Here is a 22885-nt window from a genome sequence, read left to right on the forward strand (position 1 = left end):
TCTAAATGTTGGGTTTTAGGGCTATGGGTGCAGGCATTGTCGAGTAAGAACACAGACAAGCTTTTTGCCTTCATGGTCACTGTGACCGACCCGATGACCTCTACAATCCAAAGGAGTCATCTTCTGGTCAGGCCCAACCCCAAAGTTAGGTTTGAGGGCCATGGGTGCAGGCATTGTCGAGGGGTCATCTACTGGTCATGCCAAGCCTCTATGTTAAGTTTGATGATCAAAGGTCCAGGCATTGTGGAAATGTCACTCAGAGAAGCTTTAATCCTTTTGCATTAAAGGTCACTGTGACCTTGACCTTTGTCCGAATGACCCCTAACATCCATCAATAGGGGTCATCTATGGGTCAAGCCCATTCTTCAGGTCAAGTTTGATGACCATTGGTCCATGAATTGTCGAGTTTGTTGTCATCTTCTGGTCAGGCCTAATCTCCATGTCAAATTTGAGGGCCATGGGTGCAGGCACTGGCAAGTTATCATGTGAACAACCTTTTATCTTTCTGATTCAAGGTCACTGTGACCTTGATCTATAAAATCAATAGGGGTCATCTACTGGTCAGGCCTACCCTCCATGTCAAGTTTGATGACCATAGGTCTAAGCAGTGTTGAGTTATCATTTGGACAAGCTTTTACCATTAAAGGTCACTGTGACCTTGACCTTTGGCCCGATGACCCCCAAAATCAACAGGGGTCATCTACTGGTCAGGCCCAGCCTCCATGTCAAGTTTGATGACCATAGGTCTAGGCATTGTTATCACTCGGACAATCTTTGACAACCTTTTACCATTAAAGGTCACTGGCCTTGACCTTTGACCCCCAAAATCAATAGGGGTCATCTAGTGGTCAGGCCCAACCTTCATGTCAAGTTTGACGACCATACATCCAGGAATTGTCGAGTTATTACTCGGACAAACTGATCTACCGACTGACTAGTGCAAAGCAATATACCTCCTCTTCTTCAAAGGGGAGCATAAACATTTCTTGCATACCGGACGTGCGTTTCCGGTCACGTGACCAGTGCTGGAAAAACCCATCTTACATACCCCATGTAAGATGAGCCACGCGCAACAACGCGACACTTTTGATTTCTTTTATTGTATGGTTTATGAAAAATATATTATGCCATTTCAATAAAGCGCAATCAAACATATATGTTTGCAAGACTTTTAATTAAAATTGAAAATAAATAATCGTAAAAAAGCGCTATTTTTAGTTATTATAGAAAATCCGACCCTCGGGCACGCTGCGTGGCCGGTAACTCGGCAAGCCTCGTTACCGGCTTACACATGTGGCCTCGGGTTGGATTTTTCTATCCGTACCGGAAACACATGATAGATACTTATAACTGTGACTCTGCAGGAACCATTCTCCTTTTATGTAAAGATCGAAAGATGAGATGAATGCATGCTTCTTCATTCATAATAGGTTAAATTACAGATACAGGTTTTGTAAGAATAGAAGATTTAACTTGTTAAAATTTCCTCCCATGTTGTTGGTAGCTAATTTTGTATACATGTAGTAACAGTACTTGTACAGCTATCACACTAACAATCTCTACAATATGGTCACAAACATTGACTTCTTGAAATGTTATCAATGAAATTGAAAATGGGTAGCAACAATTACCAAAGACCTGAAATAGTTTTTGCTTTATTACAATCTACAACATTACCAGTATGTAACAATGATCTGAAGATCTCGGTTAAAACAGAGCACAGACATGTTAGGATTGAACGTTCTAGATAGCCAGAAGATATCTCCATATATACATATAGACTCATAACACAACAACAAGCAGACTTAAGCACATTTACAGATACAAATCTCAATGATGTTGTACAAAAATAAGTGGAAAAGCTTCAGTTTTATAAACAAAACTCTGTGCATATAATCACAAAGGAAAAAAAACATTTACATTCTTTATAAATTAAATGTGCAATTAATCATTTGTCTAGAGCTCACCCACTTTTAGGCAAAATAAATGTAGCTCATTTGCAATTAACAAAACTAAGAAAGAAATTTCCAAAATAAATATAGTGCGAGTAATAGTGATATAAAATGGTTCAAACATGAAAACAGAGTTAAAAATCTGTTGCACAATTTGTTAATAACACATCGAGTTCATAACTCACAAGTGTTTTATTTAATATGGCCTTCAAGTTACATCATTTGCCTATCATTTAAATTTTCATCACACTAAGATTTGTTGAATAAAAATGAAGGCAAATTTGACCATTTTTATATATTTTATAAGAATAAAGATAGCTGTAAGCGTAACACAAGATATGAGGCATACTTCAAACACAATGAGGATGAATATTTGATGTAATTCATTCCCCAAGAACCATTAAAAATGCTATCTGAAATTGATTTATATAGAATTGTTCACAATAACGACCCTTTTCTGATTTAAAATTATTATTTTAAATTCTTCCTAATCTTTAATCTATTTGTTTGCGGATTTGGTAGCAAGTTTCTTCAAGTGTGGTGTGTCGAAGGACTTTGGTCGCTCGATGGGCAGCCCGAATGCTCGGTCCCAGATGAGGGAAGCACAGCATCCCAAGGCTCGAGACACCCCAAACAACACTGTGTAGTAGTTCATCTCTGTCATGCCATAGTACTGAAAAAAACACAGCAGATATTTCAACATGTCTTCAAATATAATGTGCTTATTCTTATCTGAAAATAAACAGTACTACCTACCATCACTTAAATCACAAAACGCAGTACAGTCGAGCCCGTTGGCTCGAACTCACAGGAACCGGCGAAAATACTTTGAGCCTCAGAAAAATCCAAGCCATGGGTGATTTTTTTATCTTTAACTACAGTAAATGACTGGTTATAAGACGATAGTGGTTATTAAATGCAGGCAAAAAAATCTGTGAAAACTCCAGAAAACCAAGAGGCCCTTTTCAAGAGGCCCAAAAGGGCCTATGCTCTACTGGCATGGCTCTTGTGATCATTTTCAATCCAGAGCATGTACGTTTGAGTAATAGGCAACAAATATATAGTTCACTTTTAGTGTTTGGGTTAGCTGAAAACGCTGCACGGTCAACATCTGAGGACAGGAAGTGTTGTAAGCAGATTAGTTGCATGAACTATTTTAATATGTGCCAAGTAAAGGTAATCTGAGGGTAAAAAATATTTGCTTTCAAAACTGTACTCATCATCAAAATTTCATTTCTGTAGCTTTAAAAATAAATAGTAGGTCAAAGTCAAGGACATCCGAGGACAACATTAATGCTTGTTTGCAAAATTGTTCACATGGTCAAAATTTCATTACTGTAGCTTTAAAACTTAATAAGTAAGTCAAAAGGGGTTGGGCCAGATTTTGCCCAAGGGGCATTATTTCAAATGTTTTCAATTGCATCATATGATGCTCCACAACAAATATCAAAGGTATGGGCCTTGTGGTTTGAAACAAGAAGATTTTGAAAATATGTCTTAAATTTAAATGTCTAGGAAAATTGTGACACCCAGGGCAGTGCCAGTTTTGACCCAAGGGGCATAATTTGAACAACCATGGTAGTGGGCCACTAAATAAAGCCTTGTTCAAAATAGCAAGGATTTGCATAGTGGTTTCAGACAAAACATTTCCCAATTTAAGGAGGGGGGGGGGGGGGGAGTCCGTCCCTTACAAAGAAAAGAGAACTCTTCCCTGGGCCTCTGCCAACATCACGGAGGTCGTTTGCATTTGCCACACTGGTCCCTTGTGGGACAATCTCCGTGGGGGTGGGGGGGGGGGACTTTACATGTAAACTTGGCTAAAAATAGACTTCACTCATGTGGACTTGGCTAAAAATAGACTTGGCTTAAAATGGATTTTTTATACTTTCAAGACCCATAATCCAGGCATGCATGGTCGGATCTGGCTGGTTTTCGAAAGGAACGAGCTCTTATGGATATCTAAATACTGTACAAGTTTCATCGAGATACAATCAAAACTGAAGACTGTATCATGTTCATAAGCAATTGTTTACAGACAAACTGATTTTTTAATACTTTCAAGGCCCATAATCTAGGCATGCGTAGTCGGATCTGGCTGGTTTTCGAAAGGAACCGAGCTCTAATGGATATCTAAATACTGTACAAGTTTCATCGAGATACAATCAAAAATGAAGACTGTATCGTGTTCACAACCAATTGTTTACACAATAGCATTTTTTTTATACTATCAAGGGCCATAATCTAGGCATGCATGGGCGGATCTGGCTGGTTTTCAAAAGGAACCGAGCTCTAATGGATATCTAGATACTGTACAAGTTTCATTGAGATACAATCAAAATTGAAGACTGTATCGTGTTCACAAGCAATTGTTTACAGACGCACGGACGAACATACTACGTACACATTACCATCGCATAAGCTCTTCTGGCTTTTGGCCAGTAGAGCTAAAAACTTTGAATCTATGTAATGGATTATATTATACCTTACATAAATGTGTCCCTTCTTTGTATATATAAAGTCGCTCGTTCCGTTTATCACTATATTTTGATAAAAATCCAGTTGTATGACGTCAGAGGTCCATTTCATAATTTTGGCTGGTTCGGACTTGCCAAAAAATGTTATATGGACCGCTGACGTCATACAACTGGTAAGTGTGGCATTTTTTATTATTAGCTTTGTACAATGAAACACATCTTAAGCGCTTTAAAAATATTGAATGGTAATGGAAAATGTTTGGTATAATATAATAAATATTTACACACCACTGAGGGTCATATGGCATTATAAGGACGGTCCAGTCAGCCCCTGAAGGTGAATGGTCCTCGGCTAACGCCTCGGTCCATATACACTTTCGGTGGCTGACTGGCTGGTCCTTATAATGTCATATGACCCTCAGTGGTGTGTACTATTTCTTAAATAGGACGCATTGAAAAAATGTTAAAATTGTCTGCCACCATGTTTGTTGACAGTGACAAAAAAAAAATTCCGTGAAAATGGCGATGGTTATTTTAAACCATGCAATACTAATATAATATTCTTTCTGACAGTGTATAGTAAACGATAACCTGTCGAGATTGAAAGGTTTTGTAAAGCAAAAACCTTATATTGTACGTGTTTGTTCTAAAAATGTCGACACCTACAGGAAAGTTTAAAGAACATGGTAAAGTGCAAATATATTGGCCATGATTTTAAGGTTCTCAGACGACGATTATTGATTATTTTTTTCTGATCGAATGGTACGTTTTCACCAACCTAGATGCAATCTTGGGAGTAAAATGTGATCATACGGTAAAGACTGACCCATTTTATTACAAACCATTGCCACGCGCCTTTGATCTATACACAGCTCGTGCTGTGACGTCACAAATTGAAGCGTTTGACCTGGGGCCAACAAACATGATACACTCCAATTCATGTGTTAATAAGTTAAAATTTCTCAGGTGTTGTTTGGTTTGCAGTTGAATGGACTTTAATTAGGAGATAAATATAACCTTTGATGATTGCAGATTAATTAATTTGACGATTAATGAAAGGTGTATTGAAACCTGCTAGTTAGTCTGCATGATATACGTAAAGCCTAATCGTAAGGAGAACGTAAGTTTTATTTCGGACATGGAAAACATAACACAGTGAACAATACCCAAAAATGTTATTATAATGGCAGAAACAAGTGTCTCCTGTGATACACAACATGTTTGGACCAATAACAAGCGTTTGCCAATTAGAAGATATCGAGTGTTCATCGTAGAGAAACAAAGCAGATGATCATCTTAATCTGATGGGTGTGATCTTGTCACTTTTATTAGCATGTCATCAACAGACAATAAATCGGTCAGTCCTATACCGTATGTTGAAAATTACTGATTCTGATTCTATATTTCTTCTGAATTTCATATGTCTAAAGAGCCAATTTTGGCTTGAAAAAAATGTCAAAAGCTTGTTACTGGTTGTAAGACACAGGCATTTTTTTTACATCGAAATACTGTGAAATCATTAATGTTCGTGGGCATGAAATTTCGTGGTTTGCCGAAAAAAAAACAATTTCGTGGGTACTTGAATTCGTGGTTTTTGAAAAAAAAATGAAATCGAAGATGCGATCGTCCTAGATCGTCTGCATAATATCCACGCGCTGGCCCGTGATTTCCGTCTTCTATGTCACTCGGTTTATGACACTCGCCAATGTGGTACGACATGCCAATTAGTGCATATAACCATGTCACTTATCGATTTAATTGGGAATAAAGGTAATAAAAGAAGATGTACCCTGATCATAAATAAAGATAGGGGAAGCCATTGAATGCCAATTAAGAATTTTGCAAACTGTGAAAACACCGAAACGTTGCATATATTGTCACGTTCAGTGCTTAGTAACCTTCGATGTACTAGTAATCGATTAATTATTTCATTAAATAAAAAAATCGAGTATGGACACTCATCACGCACATCTTGTAAACTTGGAGATTTTCATTAACAGCGCACGTTTAAACACGTGCTTATAACTGTCATTTGGTTCATACAACACATTTAATTGATTTGGTTCATTATTTGTTAAAGGCAGTTATTATATATTAACAGAATAATGATCGTCAAGTTATACAGTGAGACAGGTGTTAACACTGTATACTGCGACCTCTGTAAATAATATACTAGAGTATGTACGTAACAAGGCAATTGAAAAAGTGAATAAAGGGTTTATATTTCGTGGGATCTTGAATTCATGGATCACCCAACCCACGAAAACCACGAACATTAATGCCCCACGAACATTAATGATTTCACAGTATGAGGGAAAAATGTGCATCTAATAACCAGTCATTTACGGTACTAAGAAAATGAACACTTTACTTTGTGTCAACTTGATCACATATGACTTCTACATGCATTACCTGAAGCAGTACACCGCTGTGTGCGTCGACATTTGGCCAGGGGTTAGCTGCCTTGCCCTGGGCCAGGAGAATGTCTGGCACAACCTTGTACAGCTTGGAGACCAGCTGGAACATCGGATCATTGGGAAGCTTCTTCAGAGCAAACTCCCGCTGGCACGTGTAGCGGGGGTCTGTCTTCCTCAACACGGCATGGCCATAACCTGGCACAACCTGTGTACAGATCATACATTCAAGTACATGTACTAACTCACAAAGAACATAACAAGAGCTGTCGTAAGACAGTGTGCTCGACTACGCTGCTTTGACTTACAAATAAGGATGTATTATGTGCCTGTCAAAAGCAATAAAACAATCAAATTAAAAAGTGAAGAAGAATCGCGATGTGACAAAACCAAGTTTTTAATGATTGGTAGAAGAGATTCAGTTTCAACTGCTTTCTTCTATTTTTTGTAACAGTGATCTTGATCCTAAGGGCCCCAAACACAATCCCATGGAAGTCATCCATAAACTCTTCCTACATATCAAGTTTAGTCACAATATGTCAACCATAACTGAAACAGTAATCTATTTTTAGAAACAGTGACCTTGACCCTAGGGGGCAAGTTTGGTCACACTATGTCAACCCTTACTTGAGTTATTCAGTACTAACCATATACCTATCTTTTTAGCAACAGTGACCTTAACCTAGACCATAACTCTCGGGGCCCAAAACACAATCTCAGGAAAGGTCTATATAAACTCTTCCTATATACCAAGTTTGGTCACAATGTGTAGACCCTTACTTAAGTTATTCAATTCCAAGCCTTTTCCTATAAATAGTAACCTTGACCTTGATCCTAGGGGCCTCAAACGCATTCCTATAAAAGGTCTCCATAAACTCTTCATATTTACCAAGTTTAATCTCTTAATGTCAAACCTAGTTAAAAAGCTAAAATTATTCGATACATAAGGTGACTTTGAAGCTGCCCTCCCACCAGCTCGCCCAAACAATGACGCAAGTCATTCAATATGAAAATGCTGTTAAGAATATAAAAATGTGCCTTTCAAAAGAAAAAAAAAATCATTCAAGGGCCATAATTTGTATGTAGGGTTAAAATGGGGTTATGTTGCTTGTTGTAAGATGGTCGTCAATAATTCTGCGTAGTATTAAGTGCATTGAATGAAGGGGTATGTAAGTTATTTTTTATTAAAATCCCAGCTTGCCCTTAAACTTTAACCTGCCCTTAAACATGATCCCAACCTTCCCTAAAACTTTAACCTAAGTTCAATAGTCAAACAGGGACCATAATTTGAATAAAAGATAATATGGAGTTATCTAACCTCATTATGTGATGGCCCTGAACAACTGTGTGAAGTATTAAGTCAATTGAATGAAGGGTATTGCACTTATAAGTGAAAATCCCAACTTGCCCTAAAACTTGAACCTGCCCTAAAACTTTAACCGAAGTCAATCAGGGGCCATAACTTGTATAAAGGATACTATGGAGTTATGTAACCTCATTGTGTGATGGTCCTGAACAACTATGTGAAGTATTAAGTCAATTGAATGAAGGGTATAGAAGTTATTAATAAATATCCCAACCTGCCCTTAAACTTTAACCATAAGTTCCATAGTCAATCAGGGAACATAATTTGTATAAAGGATAATATGGAGTTATCTAACCTCATTATGTGATGGCCCTGAACAACTGTGTGAAGTATTAAGTCAATTGAAGGAAGGGTATTTGACTTATAAGTGAAAATCCCAACTTGCCCTTAAACTTTAACTGGACGCTGACAGTATGTTTATATTCACTTTTGTGTCAAAAGAGCAAACACTGTTTGGAAAACAACAGATCTCCCAGTGATCAATTATCGACTACAAATACTAAACAATTATCATCTCATACATTTTAGGATTGAAAGATCTAAAGAGATCATGCTTTTAAGTTGCTCTACCTGTCCAAAATATTTTTCTGAAAGACCAATCATTATGGTGCCTTCATAATTCATACTTTAAAATTTCATAAATTTTTCTTTAAACACTAACGATTACTAACTTTACAATTTTTATCTCCAATTTTTTCCCCCTGAAAAATTCATTGATAAATATTTTACAATTTTTTACTTCCAAGATTTTGTGTAAAATAGTGAAATTTTAAGGAAACGTGTAAAGGTGAAATTTTGAGTAAAAGCATTTGCAAGGTAACAAATTGCTCAATGTGAATTGGTGAAATAGATAATCTTATCTCCAAGCATGGCATTGTGCAATTGTGACCACTGGTCTTTCATAACTTATAGACAAATTCCATCATATTTTTTTTCTGTAACAGACCTCTTTCATAATGAGAGCCTGTTCTCCTTACTGAGAAGCAAATCAATGTTATATTCAGTAGCTAGATCATAAGATATGAACCTGTCCAGACTTGAGTGTGTCCCAGACAAACTTCTTCATCTGTTCCTCTGTGATGTCATCTCCCACCTGTTCTCGCACCTTCGTCAGCCAAATCAGCACTTCCTGTACACAGATGGTAGAGGGAACAGTGAATGAAAACAGTTAAAGCAAGACTGAAGTGCAAATGGCATGTTCATTGTTCGGTTTTCAGACATCACGAAAAATGTCGGTCCAACGGTCCTGACTTGGTGTGACCAAATTTGTGATGGGGTCGGTCTGTCTGACGGACAGTTTTCATGGTCAGATGTAAAAAATAATGAAGATTTAATCTTTATCAATTATCAAACACCGCTTAAAAGTTTTAAGTATAATTTATTTTGTTTAACAGAAAATCATGTTTTTATCAATGAGATTGTCAAATAACCATTTGTTTACGAATCCGATGTCATTTTCCTGTAGTGTAGATGTCGGAATGCGTATCACACTAAGTCAAACACCATGCAGCATTTGCCTCCCTTTGCAATACATTACCAAATAATGTGTATATATTGCGTGATGTTTTGAAATGCTAAAATGATAAACTTTTGTCATGAATGTTTTAAATGATAGTTCCAAATGTTCCAAACAATAATCTTATTTTCTCCTTTGGAACATGTTATTCGATTACAAAACCAGTACTGGTACCGGTACAGACCGAAAAATACAAATTGCCAGCAAATTTACCAATCAGAATTTTCATTACGATTAAGCGCGAGTGTCAAAAAATGGCTACCTTAAAATTAAGCTGGTTTAATAATAAATGTCAAATAAAGCTCTGTGAACTGGTATTTGTGTTCAAGTTTAACTGGTTAATATCTTAATACGTTTTTATTTCTTGTAAATGTAAAATTAGCAACAAAGGCTTTGAAATGTTTTCAAACAAAAGTTGTCGGACCGGCAAATTTTCGTTCGGCCCGACAAAATATCGGAGGCTATCGGTCCAAATTACCAAGACTTTTTCTGAACTATCGCGATGTCTGGGTTTTATGTTGAACTCACACAGGAAATCCTAAGCCTGAATGCAACTCTTTTACATACAAGTTCTGAAACGCTTGAAGGTCCATGGGAACTTTCTGAGTGATAGATGTATCTACCAGTAAGATTTTTACTTAAAAGAAGAATTTAATACTTTGACAAAGCTTTCTTTCAAATATTTCAATAAAGGAAACATTCAGTTCATCTCCGAAATGTGAAGTCAGCCATGAGAATCACTGAATTCTACATTACCTGGTTAGCAAGTCCGTGGAGGGGTCCAGCCAGTCCGTTCATACCGGCAGCAAAGCTGAGATAGGGGTCAGACAGTGCACTTCCGACGAGATGAGTGGTGTGGGCGCTAACGTTGCCTCCCTCATGGTCACTGGAAACAAGGGGTACATTTTTATACAGTGGTTATTTGGGGTTGACTTTCAGATTTGCCAACAATAAATTGAGTGCTGCAGAGTGAAAGTCAATGCTTGTCTGTTTTTGTTTTTTATAAAGCTAGAGTTGTGGGTCATGCAGTAAGTGGACCAATTTCCCATACATTAACAGTTAACTGTTATGGGGTAACAGGCTTTCATGTGACCAATAACAAGAAACTAAAGATGTCTCCCCTCCTTGTATGCCAACCATACATGAACTTCACAAATATCCTAACTCTACGTCATCAGTAAGGGCAAAGTCTTTCTGAATACTTTATGTATAATAATCAAAGGACCAATAATGATAATGAAGTAAAACTCAATATAAAGTTTTCCAAGCTGAATGTGCTAATAATATGCACAACTGCATTCAGTATCGGAAAGTGCTGTGAAGTGTCAATAATTCCTGGTAAGTGGTTGCTGGGAAAAAGTGTTGCATACAAAAAATAACAAAGGGAGAAAATTAAAAAATAATGATGGTAAAATTGATTCTAATATTTCGTATTTTTTAAACTTAAGGAATGCAAAGTTCGTTTTGGTGAAACATGCATGAATCACTGTAAAATTAGATTACCATAAATGACTGGTTATAAGACACACTTTTTCCCCTCAGTTTTCGATGAAAAAATGCCTGCATCTTACAAAAAGTAACAAGCTTTTGACATTTTTTTCTGAGGTCGTTTTCAGGCCGAAATTGGCTCTTCAGAGCAATAAATGGTGAAAAAACTAGTTTGTTTAGATTTATGAAAAAAGGGATGTCACTCACATCATCTCGATCGAGTTTATTTGGGTTAAAACTGCAGTTGAAGATCAGGATATGGTCAGTATATTTTGTCAGTGTGAAAAACTTGCACTGCCTTTAAAGCAGTTTAACATACCAATAGTGTAAGCTGTTGCGATAATGGTCTTGTTTTTTCGCACTTTGCCATGTTCTTTATATTTTCCTGTCGGTGTTGACATTTTTTTAACAAACATGTACAATATCAGGCTTTTGCTTTACAAAACTTTTCATTCTGGACAGGTTATTGTCTATTATACACCGTCAGAAAGAATATTTTGCTTTGTATTAGTATTGCATGGTTTAAAACAACCATCGCCATTTTCACGAAAAACAAAACAAAACGTCACTGTCAACAAACATGGTGGCAGACAATTTAAAAAAAAATTCAATGCGTCCTATAACCCATAACATAGATTAAAAGTTTTTTCTCTGAAGTTTTTCACAGATTTTTTTGCCTGCTTCTTATAACCACTATCGTCTTATAACCAGTCATTTACAGTACATGCAAAACCTTAACCAGAATTTCAGTCCAATAATAAACAACCATAATTTGCAAAACAGAGTTATCTAACTTGATAGCTATGTAAATAGGATGGTTGAGAGGCCTTGTAAAACAAGAGCCGTCGTAAGACAGCACGCTCGACTATGCCGCTTTGACTTAGAATACAATAACAATGTAATAATACCAAGTTTGGTCTCTTTATGTCAAACGTAACTAAAATTATTCGATACATAAGGTGACTTTAATGCTGCCCTCCCACCAGCCCGCCCAAACAATGACGCAAGTCATTCAAATAACTTGATTTCCTATTATGAAAATGTGGTTAAGAATATACAAATATGCCTTTCAAAGGAAATTAAAAAAACAACAACAAGAAACGCCGCAATGCGACGAAACCAGGTTTTTAATGCTTGACAGAAGAACTTCAGCCTGCGTCTGTTTTTCTATTTTAAGTAACAGTGACCTTGAACCTAGGGACCCCAAATGCAATCCATTGAAAGGTACCCATAAACTCGTCCTTTATACCAAGTTGTGTCAGGATATGTCAACCCTAACTTAAGTTACTGTGAACTCATTAATGTTCGTGGGCATGAAATTTCGTGGTTTGCCGAAAAAAAAAAAAATTCGTGGGTACTTGAATTCGTGGATTTTCACTTTTGAAAAAAAAAAATCGAAGATGCGATCGTCCTAGATCGTCTGCATAATATCCACGCGCTGGCCCTTGATTTCGGTCTTCTACGTCACTCGGTTTATGACACTCGCTAATGTGGTACGACAATTAGTGCATATACCCATGTCACTTATCGATTTAATTGGGAATAAAGGTAATAAAAGAAGATGTACCCTGATCATAAATACAGATAGGGGAAGCCATTGAATGCCAATTAAGAATTTTGCAAACTGTGAAAACACCGAAAAGGTGCATATATTGTCACGTTCGGTGCTTAGTAACCTTCAATGTACTTAGTATTTCATTAAATAAAAAAATCGAGTACAGACACTCATCACGCACATCTTGTAAACTTAGAGATTTTCAATAACAGCACACGTTTAAACATGTGCTTATAACTGTCATTTGCTGCATAAAACACATTTAATTGATTTGGTTCATTATTTGTTAAAGGCAGTTATAATATATTAACAGAATAATGATGAGTAAGTTATACAGTGAGACAGGTTTTAACACTGTATACTGCGACCTCTGTAAATAATATACTAGAGTATGTACGTAACAAGGCAATTGAAAAAGTGAATAAAGGGTTTTTCTTTCATGCTTTACGATGAAATATGGGGTTTTAACAGTGAAATAACAACAGTGAAAATATCAATTTGATATTTTCACTGCAAAATAAGGAGTGAAAATATCAACTTTCAGAACTACTTTTTTATTCCTTTGTTGTTACATGTCGTGATCATAAAAAAACTACATTTTTACTCGTGGCTTCGCCACTCGTGAAAATATGTTTTTCTATGACACTCGTGAAATAAAATACGATCTTACACTGTAATACACAAATATCCTCTATATATTTCGTGGGATCTTGAATTCGTGGATCACCCAACCCACGAAAACCACGAACATTAATGCCCCACGAACATTAATGATTTCACAGTATTCAGTTTCAACCATTTTTCTATTTATAGTAACAGTGACCTTGACCTTGAATCTAGGGACCCCAAACGCAATCCCATGAAAGGTATCCATAAACTCTTCCTTTATACCTGGTTTGGTCAAGATATGTAGACCCTGACTAAAATTATTCAGTTTCAACTGTTTTATTATTTTTAGTAACAGTGACCTTGACCTTGAATCTAGGGACCCCAAAACACAATCCCATGCAGGGGTCGACACTAACCATTTTTCCAAGGGATCCCGAAGGGACACCAACATTTGAAATCAGGTGTCCCTTCCTGAAATTAGGAGTCCCTTCCACTTTTTACCTTTTTTTTCATTGTTGAGCCTGTTTTAATATTAAATTCAACATCCTTTTACTTTTCAATTTGTAATGCAAGTATACACCACCATAATATACATGTTTTCAGCAGCATGTAATGACAGGTTAGTAGCACTGAATGGCAGTGAGGTATATTTTGGTCTTTAAGTTGTTAGATTGGGTTCAAAAGCGGGAGAATGTCTAAGTCCCTTTTGTTTTCAGTCAAAAACAGAGATGGATACAATGTAAACAAAAACTTGGATGTTGTTACTATTTTTAGATTTTTGGAAAATACGCATAAAATACATCATGGTTCAGGGTCTTGTCAAATGTCGGTGCTTTTCATTAAGAAACAGTAGGAATATTACATCTGGCTTGTGAAAACTCCAATCAATATTTAGTAGAGCTGCTGATAAATCAAACAGACTGCCCAACAGTTGTAGTGCATACTGAAAGAGCAGACGACCAAAAATTGTGTATACATGTTAATTTTCGCGCCAAAGAGTCATAAAATTTTATAAATTGATTGAATTAATGAATAAAACCCTGCAAACTTTATTTCTATTATTTTTTTATCAAAGCATAAAATATATGTCTTTAAAATTAACAAAGAATATTGATAAGTTGAATGCCAATTAATACAGAATGCTGAATGTAGGATGCTGTTCTTTTGTGTCGTAAATGTTACTGTACATACTCGAAGGTCGTATCATATTATATAAAAGGTATCACTAGAGTTGGCATCTTTTTTTGGCGGTTCTGACACATAAGCAAAACAATTCCACATAAGTATTTTACCGATAATAAATCTCTGTCAGCTATGACCTTGTTTAAAATGTAAACAACAAAACGGAAGCGTTAACCTGCATGCGCCTTGTGAAATGACCTGTTTATTTATAGATTCATGACGTAACTATAGTCAAATAGTCAGCTATACTTTCGCTTTGATGAGTCCGATAATGATAATTAATAATATCATTTTCACATGTGCTGTCAAGAAATTTAGGGGAGCCCGAATTTAGGTAATAAATTAATTAAATGCTACTTATTTATTAATATTTAGCGTTTATCAGTCAAAAATTAAGTGTCCCCACGGAATACCGGACTTTGAAGTTCAGGTGTTCCTCATGAAATATTGGTGTCCTCGGGATCCCGGGACCCCGTTAGTGTCGAACACTGCCATGAAAGTATCCATAAACTCTTCCTATAGCCCAAGTTTGGTCAAGAAATGTCAACCCTAACTAAAGATATTCAGTTTGAACCATTTTTTCTATTTTTAGTAACAGTGACCTTGACCCTAGGGACCCCAAATGAAAATCCATAAAAGGTATCCATAAACTCTTCCTATAGACCAAGTTTGGTCAAGATATGTCAACCCTAACTGAAGTTATTCAGTTTCAACCGGTTTCTATTTTTAGTAACAGTGACCTTGACCTTGACCCTAGGGACCCCAAACGCAATCTCATGAAAGGCATCTTTAAACTCTTCCTGTACACCAAGTTTAGTCAAGATATGTCATCCCGAACTAAAGTTATTTAGTTTCAAACGTTTTTCTATTTTAAGTAACAGTGACCTTGACCTTGACCCTAGGGACCCCAAACGCAATCCCATGAAAGGTACCCATAAACTCTTTCTATAGACCAAGCTTAGTCAAGATATGTCATCCCTAACTAAAGTTATTCAGTTTCAACCGTTTTTTCTATTTTTATCTTAGTTAGGCCTTTTTTATTTGATTCTATGTTTTACGAACACCGCCGCTCAAAAAAACTCTTTTTTGAAATAAAAATAAAATTTTAATTTCGTGTTTTGTTTTTTTTTCCGCCGATGAAACTTTATCGCGGCAAATCATTAAAAGCAGAGGACATCGCAATAGCTGTAAAATATTGGTGTAAACATTTCTGAAAAAGTTTAAGCCAATGAAAAACATTCATCGGATTTGCAGGCTGGTGATAAAAACCTGGTATCCGGTACCTGGTATCCCCCGGTATCCGGTATCACTGTCTTATACCGAATTATGTTGATATCAAGGTTAATATCAGATGATAAATCCAAGTTTCCACGGTCCGTTATTAATTACTTTTTGACAACCAATGCATACTTTAAATAACACGGTATCAACATAATCCGGTATCATAAATTAAATGATAAACTATGATAACGGCTTTTCTCTATATCGATACCTGGTACCGGGTTTTAGCTCACCCGGATAATCCTTTGTGGCATGGTGACTTCCGGTTTATTTCCGGGTTATAACGAAGTATAATAACAGCGATAAATATGGACTAATTATCGTTCCAGGTTTGTTATTATTTATTTATTTTTATTATATTTGTCATTTAAATGAGTTTATATTACATTATTGTGATATAATTTGAATGTCATGAGCTATAAATCGCTTGACTGTTTACCTGGACAGTTTAGTTCTGGTGGGTGGGGTAGATGGAAAAGACTGCGGTTACTATTCTTATTGGAGTATTATTAATAACAAAAAATATCATCTATTCTTAAACATTTGTTTTGAAAATTAACACAAATAATACATTAGGCTGTTTTACTATCTGACAGTGATAATCTATAATGAGGAATCTGTATGTTCATTACCAGGTACAGTATAACTATGTAATAGTCTTATGAATGAACATATATAAATCATCATCAATATAAATTATGATATTTATACTGCTCTGTGTGTTTTATTACAGTTATAAAAATTTTACTTAGAAAAGAGTAATTATGTTATGCTGTCACCTTTGAAGTGTTCTCAGCTTCTGATACTAGTTACTACATGTAGTAAGTTATGTTTAAACATTATGATGGCCACCGGACTAGTCACATACACCCAGGCCTGGAATTAAATCGGGGTCCAGATTGTCTTAAAAACCATCTATAAATAAGTCTGAGAGTAACTTATTTTTTTTATAATAAAAAAAATATACTTTTAATGTTCCATTCCTTTCTTTACAGATATGATATGCTGATGTTATCTACTGAGACCATCACTTTCAATGAAGAACATCACTACAATCGTTTGGGCTGCTAGATTGGTAGCAACATGATGTAAGCTAGTGCCTGTTGAAACACTATTGTTGGTTGGGCATCTATTGCTTACTGGACGGCTATATTGGATGGACCATACGTGTTGGTTGAACAACAGTTACTATAAATGGTTGGACCGGAAGTGTTGGTTGGACCACCAGTGTTGTTGGGACTGCTTGTTGGACAGAATGTGTGATGGACAATTAGTACTATTTGAATCACTGTTGGATATACAGCTTTTGTTTTATCAGACAGCTATAATCAGTCCAAGTTCCTGGATCGTTAGTTCCTGGCGGATAAATATTCCCTGTATAGAAGGAAACAAAAAAGCTCTTTTGCTAACTGTAACAATGACATGGTTGGTGAATTGGTATCAGACAATTTGCAGCCAAGACAACACAGTGAAGTGATAGCCGATTCCTTAAACTCTAAATGGCAAATAAATATACCGAAAATAGTTGATTTCTTTATGTCACTTGTCTATTATAACATGCATTTACAAAGTATAAAGAGTGATTAATGAAAATATGAAGTGAACTTGTCAGATATAGGAAAAAACAAATTTGCACACACTTACATATTGAATTGACATTAAAATAGAAAATCATAGAGAATACATCATAGCTTTTGCTTTTCTGGGTGTTTTTTTTCCCGACCAAAAAATAAAATTCCAGAAATGTGATTTTATTTTTATTATTATTTCCTCCTCCTCCGACACTTCACAACTCTGGCCGTTCGTAAAACATATAACTAAAAAAAAAGGCCTTACTTGTTTCATTACAAGTAGGTTCGATGCTTGAGTACAGTTGTGAAAAATTCTGAGCCATGTTATTTTAAAATGCATGGGCAAGCTACAGGTTGGACAAGCCAAAATAAAAGGGATTTTTACCAATAAACCTTGAGTGGGACCTTGACCTTTGACCTACAGACATCATCGGTCTTGCATGTGACATACCTACTTTTTATACTATATAAGTAAATAGAAAACTTGTATACCCCTGGGGCCTTATGGTTTCAGAAGTAAAGGTTTCTGAAGTTTTAAAATGTTGAAGCCGGACATAGGGCTCAGGTGAGCTAAAAATACAGGTGTCCACAAACTGTTTTGCCACACATCATATGTAAAGCAAGGGCCATAACTAAGTGACATATTTCCCAAACAGAGCATGCTGATGTTTATGCAATGTCTAGGTTAGTACTTTTTCATTCCTGTTAGGAGTTTCATAAAAATAATCTCATTTATGTCTAACCAGTGGGGAGAAAGTATTCATTTTAAAATCTATGAATATCAATGGAAAAACTAAAGAAAGCAGAGCTCTTTACTTATTACCTTTTACTTTTTCGAAGCAAATGACCTTTCTGCCAATTTTAATGTAAATGTGGTGCACAGTTCTATTTTTCTCTTGAATTGGTCCAAACATAAAAGTTGTATATTAAGCTGAGGGGATTCAGGGGCAAGCCCCTCTGATGTTTTTATGAAAATGAGTTTATTCCTGTATTCCGGGCCATTTTGAGGGCATTTTAGAACAAATAAATATTTCACAAACTATTTCCCCACATGATGGCTCTGAATCGCTCACCTGAGATGTGAAGACTAGGAATTAAACCCTGATTGAGTATTGTCAAATGTTGTAGTGGTCAAGGTCATCCAACCACAACATCAGTATTTGTTTTAAAAACTGTACACATGGTCCAGACATTGCTGTAGCTTCAGAAAATAAGTACGTAGGTCAAAAAGTCACAGTACACCTAATAAGGACAACACTGATATTTGTTTGCAAAACTGCACAAATGGTAAAAATTGCATTGCTGTAGCTTCAAAAATAAGACAGAAGGTCAAAAGGTTAGTCAAGGTCATCCAAGCACAACATTATGTTTGGTTTCAAAAATATATAGACACATGGTCAAAATGTTATTGCTGTAGCTTCAAAAAATGTCAGAGTCTAGGTCATCCAAGGACAATATTATATTTGCTTGCAGAACTATACACATGGTCCAAATTGCATTGCTGTAGCTTCAAAAATAAGAAAATAGGTCAAATCGTCACATCCAAGAACAATATAGATATATTTGTTTTCAAAACTGTACACATGGTCCAAAATCTGTAGCTGTAGCTTCAAAAAGAAGAAGACCAAAAGGGGCGGGGCCAGCTTTCACCCCAGGTCCATTAATTGGAACAAACTTGGTAGAGGGACTTCATATGATTTTACATCACAAATATCAAAGGTCTGGGTCATGTGGTTTGAGACGAGAAGAATTTCAAAGATTTCCCAATGTAAGCTTATAAGAAACTTGTGAATCCCAGGGTATAGCAAGTTTCATTCATAGGGGCATAATTTAGGACCACTGTATGATTCTACATTCAAACTGGTAAGTGTCCGGGCCTAATGTTTTTAGACAAGAAGATTTTCAAAGTTTTTCTTATACAAGTCTATAGTAAACTTGTTAACCTGGGGTGGGGCAAGTGTTGACTCCAGGGGCAGAATTTAATTCTATACAAGTCTATAGTAAACTTGTTACCCTGGGGTGGGGCAAGTGTTGACTCCAGGGGCAGAATTTAAACAAACTTGATAGAGGACTACTTTATGATGCTACATACAAAGTATCAAGGGTTAGATCTGAGCGGTTCCTTACAAGAAGATTTTCAAAGATTTCCCTACTTAAGTGTGTAACAAGACGCCAATGCGGCAATGCCGCATTAAAGCCGGATTTTTATTGGATGATGCAATTTTGCAAACTGAGGATTGGAGCTAGTGACCTAGTATTTTTAACGAAAAATACCCATATTTATACTGTGTATGTATGTAAAGTAACCAAATGTCATGAAAATTGAAAAAAAAATAATTCAATATCCTGCAGGAAAAAACTGTAATTTATGCTTAAATTCTATTATACTTTAATGTGACTATGATATCCTGGAGAAAAAAAATGTAAAAGTTTCTTGAAAATCTATTATACTTTAATGTGACTAAGATATCCTGGAGAAAAAAAAAATGTAAAAGTTTCATGAAAAAATATTTCCTATGATTTGACCTAGTGACCTAGATTTTGATCTGAGGTGACCCATATTCACAAATGTTTAAGACAACAAGTAGACGGATATTCTGAGCAAGTTTCATAAAGATTCTGTAATTGGCTGAAAAAGAATTGCAGTTCCTGTACATTACACTTCCTCTCATTATGATCTATCACTGTATGAAGTTTGATTAAATTCCATCCAATAGTTTTCAAGTTATACTCCGGACAAGAAAAAAGAAACAAAGGGCAGTAACTCTGTACTTAGGTGAAATAGAATTGCGGTTCCTGAACATTTCACTCCCTCTCATTATGATCTATCACTCTATGAAGTTTTATTAAATTCCATGTAATAGTTTTCAAGTTATGCTCCGGACAAGAAAAAGTAACAAAGGGCACTCACTCTGTAATTGACTGAAAAAGAATTGCGGTTCCTTTACACTGCACTCCCTCTCATTATGATCTATCACTGTATGAAGTTGTATTAAATCCCATCCAATAGTTTTAAGTTATGCTCCGGACAAGAAAAAAGTAACAAAGGGCAGTAACTCTGTAATAAGCTGAAATAGAGTTATGGTTCTTGTGCACTTCACTTCCTCTCATTATGATCTACCACTGTATGAAGTTTTATTAAATCCATCTAATAGTTTTCAAGTTATGCTCCGGACAAGAAAAAGTAACAAAGGGCACTAACTATGTAATAAGCTGAAATAGAATTGTGGTTCCTGTACACTGCACTCCCTCTCATTATGATCTATCACTGTATGAAGTTTTATTAAATCCCATCCAATAGTTTTTAAGTTATGCTCCGGACAAGAAAAAAGTAACAAAGGGCAGTAACTCTGTAATAAGCTTAAATAGAGTTATGATTCTTGTGCACTTCACTTTCTCTCATTGTGCTTTACCATTGTATAAAGTTTTAATAAATTCCATTCAGTAGTTTGCAAGTTAATGTCTGGAAAAAAAATTGACAGCAAAAAACAAACAAATAAAGGGCAATAACTCAGTAATTAGTTTAGGTAGAGTTATGGTTCTTGAACACTGCACTTCCTCTCACTGTGCTTTACCATTGTATGAAGTTCCAATGAATTCCATCCAGTACTTTTCAAGTAAAAAAAAATAACAAGGGGCAATAACTCAGTAATAAGCAAGAAAAGAGTTATGGTTATTGTACACTGCACTTCCTCTGACTGTGCTTTACAATTGTATGAAGTTCCAATGAATTCCATCCAGTACTTTTCAAGTTATACTCCGGACAAAAAAAAGTAACAAGGGGCAATAACTCAGTAATAAGCAAGAATAGAGTTATGGTTATTGTACACTGCACTTCCTCTCATTATGCTCTACCATTGTATGAAGTTTGATTACCATTGGATAAAAACTCTTAATTTTATTGCATAAAATGAAAACTTTAACGCAAAATTGTTAACGCCCGCCCAACCGCCCGCCCGCCCGCCTGTTTTTCGTTATTCTATAACCCGTAATTTTTCGATGAAAAATCCGGCTAAAAAACATGTGGCCCCCCTGGGCAGGGCAAATTTTGACCACAGAGGCATAATTTGTTTGGTAGAGGACCACTATACAATGTAACACACCAAATATCTAAGCTCGAAGCCTCATAGTTTTTGTCAAGCAGATTTTTAAAGTATTTTGTTTTGGTTGCCATGTCAACCAGAAGGCATGGAATTCATTTCTTTCAACAAATTTGAATGGGCTCCATCCAAACAGCATCCCAGTGAATTTTTATCTAAATTTGCCAGCATGAAAGCCTGGGGTTATGGCAAAAGTTATTTTTGCACAATGCAGGCTAAGACAAAGCAACTTTATTCTTTGAAAAAAGAAATGGTCCTGAATATGTGGTTTATATATACTGACCATGTATATGAAACTAACCATCATCAAAACAAGGACGACATTTCACATTCAATTTCTGAATATGGTACAACCTTTCTGTAAAGTCTCTAAGAGCCAACATACAATAACGTAAACATACCTGTGAATGGTAAGGTATAGCCTCATGAGCTCCACAAAGTCTGGGTTGTCGTATCCCAGCATGGCTGCCATGTTCCAGCTCCAGTCTTTCTTCATGTCAATGGGGCTGACGGCCGAACCTTCACGGTACAGGTTCCTGTAGATGATTGCTGCAACTGTGGGCAGCTTTGCTATCAGGTCCATGGAGTCCTCAAAGGTGTACTGAAACAGACATTAATATTGAATATCACATTGCTAAGGTGCAAGAATCTTCTATGAATTATAAAAGCTATTTATCACATATTAAAACTCAAATAGACTGAAATTGTGTGCCTCACTATTTATTGACTTATGAATTTTTATTACTATTTTTCATAGATCCAGATTTTGAACATTATTTAAGGTCAACAAACACTTTTTGCTATAACAATGCTCCCTCAATCATATACATGTATACATAAATAGATACCGTTCAACCAAACAGGTATCTGAAAACATGCGCCCGATCATTTAGACTTTCTGTTATAACTTCTGAACCTTTTGCTATATTTGAAATTTAAGACATAAATGTTTATATTATACCTTACATAAATGCATCCCTTCTTTGTGTATATAAAGTTGATCGGTCCGTATATCAATGTATTTGAATAAAAATCCAGTTTTTATGACGTCAGCGGTCCATATCATGTTTTTGGATGGTCTGGACCTTGCCAAAATTATAATATGGGCTGCCGACGTCATAAAACTGGCGAGTGCTGCTTGCAATTTTCACAACGACATTTTTTTCCCAAGTAAATGTATTATTAGATTTGTTCAATAAAACACATCAAAGGCGGTTTAAAAATTATTAAGTGGTAAAAAAAGTATTCGGTATAATATAAGAAATATAACACACCACTTCGGGCCATATGGCATTATAAGGACCGGCCAGTCAGCCCCCGACGGTGAATGGACCTCGGCTAACACCTCAGTCCATAAAAACCTTCGGCGCTGACTGG

At 36.0% G+C, this 22885-nt stretch overlaps 1 protein-coding gene across 1 annotated transcript in view; it reads right to left on the minus strand.

Annotated features, from left to right (window-relative positions):
• Window positions 1-1642: 1642 nt before the first annotated feature.
• The window catches only part of LOC128231217 (citrate synthase, mitochondrial-like), a 36385-nt gene continuing 15142 nt past the window's right edge, over window positions 1643-22885 (minus strand). Inside the window, exons 7-11 of the mRNA XM_052943751.1 lie at window positions 21910-22109; window positions 10479-10608; window positions 9234-9335; window positions 6839-7048; window positions 1643-2625 (exon numbers count right to left, since the gene is read on the minus strand). Of these exons, the coding sequence (XP_052799711.1) occupies window positions 2452-2625; window positions 6839-7048; window positions 9234-9335; window positions 10479-10608; window positions 21910-22109 (816 nt within the window). The 3' untranslated portion in view covers window positions 1643-2451. The remainder of the gene's footprint in view (window positions 2626-6838; window positions 7049-9233; window positions 9336-10478; window positions 10609-21909; window positions 22110-22885) is intronic.

This window comes from Mya arenaria, chromosome 1 (genome assembly GCF_026914265.1).
Source record: "Mya arenaria isolate MELC-2E11 chromosome 1, ASM2691426v1".
Classification (NCBI taxonomy): Eukaryota; Metazoa; Mollusca; class Bivalvia; order Myida; family Myidae; genus Mya; species Mya arenaria.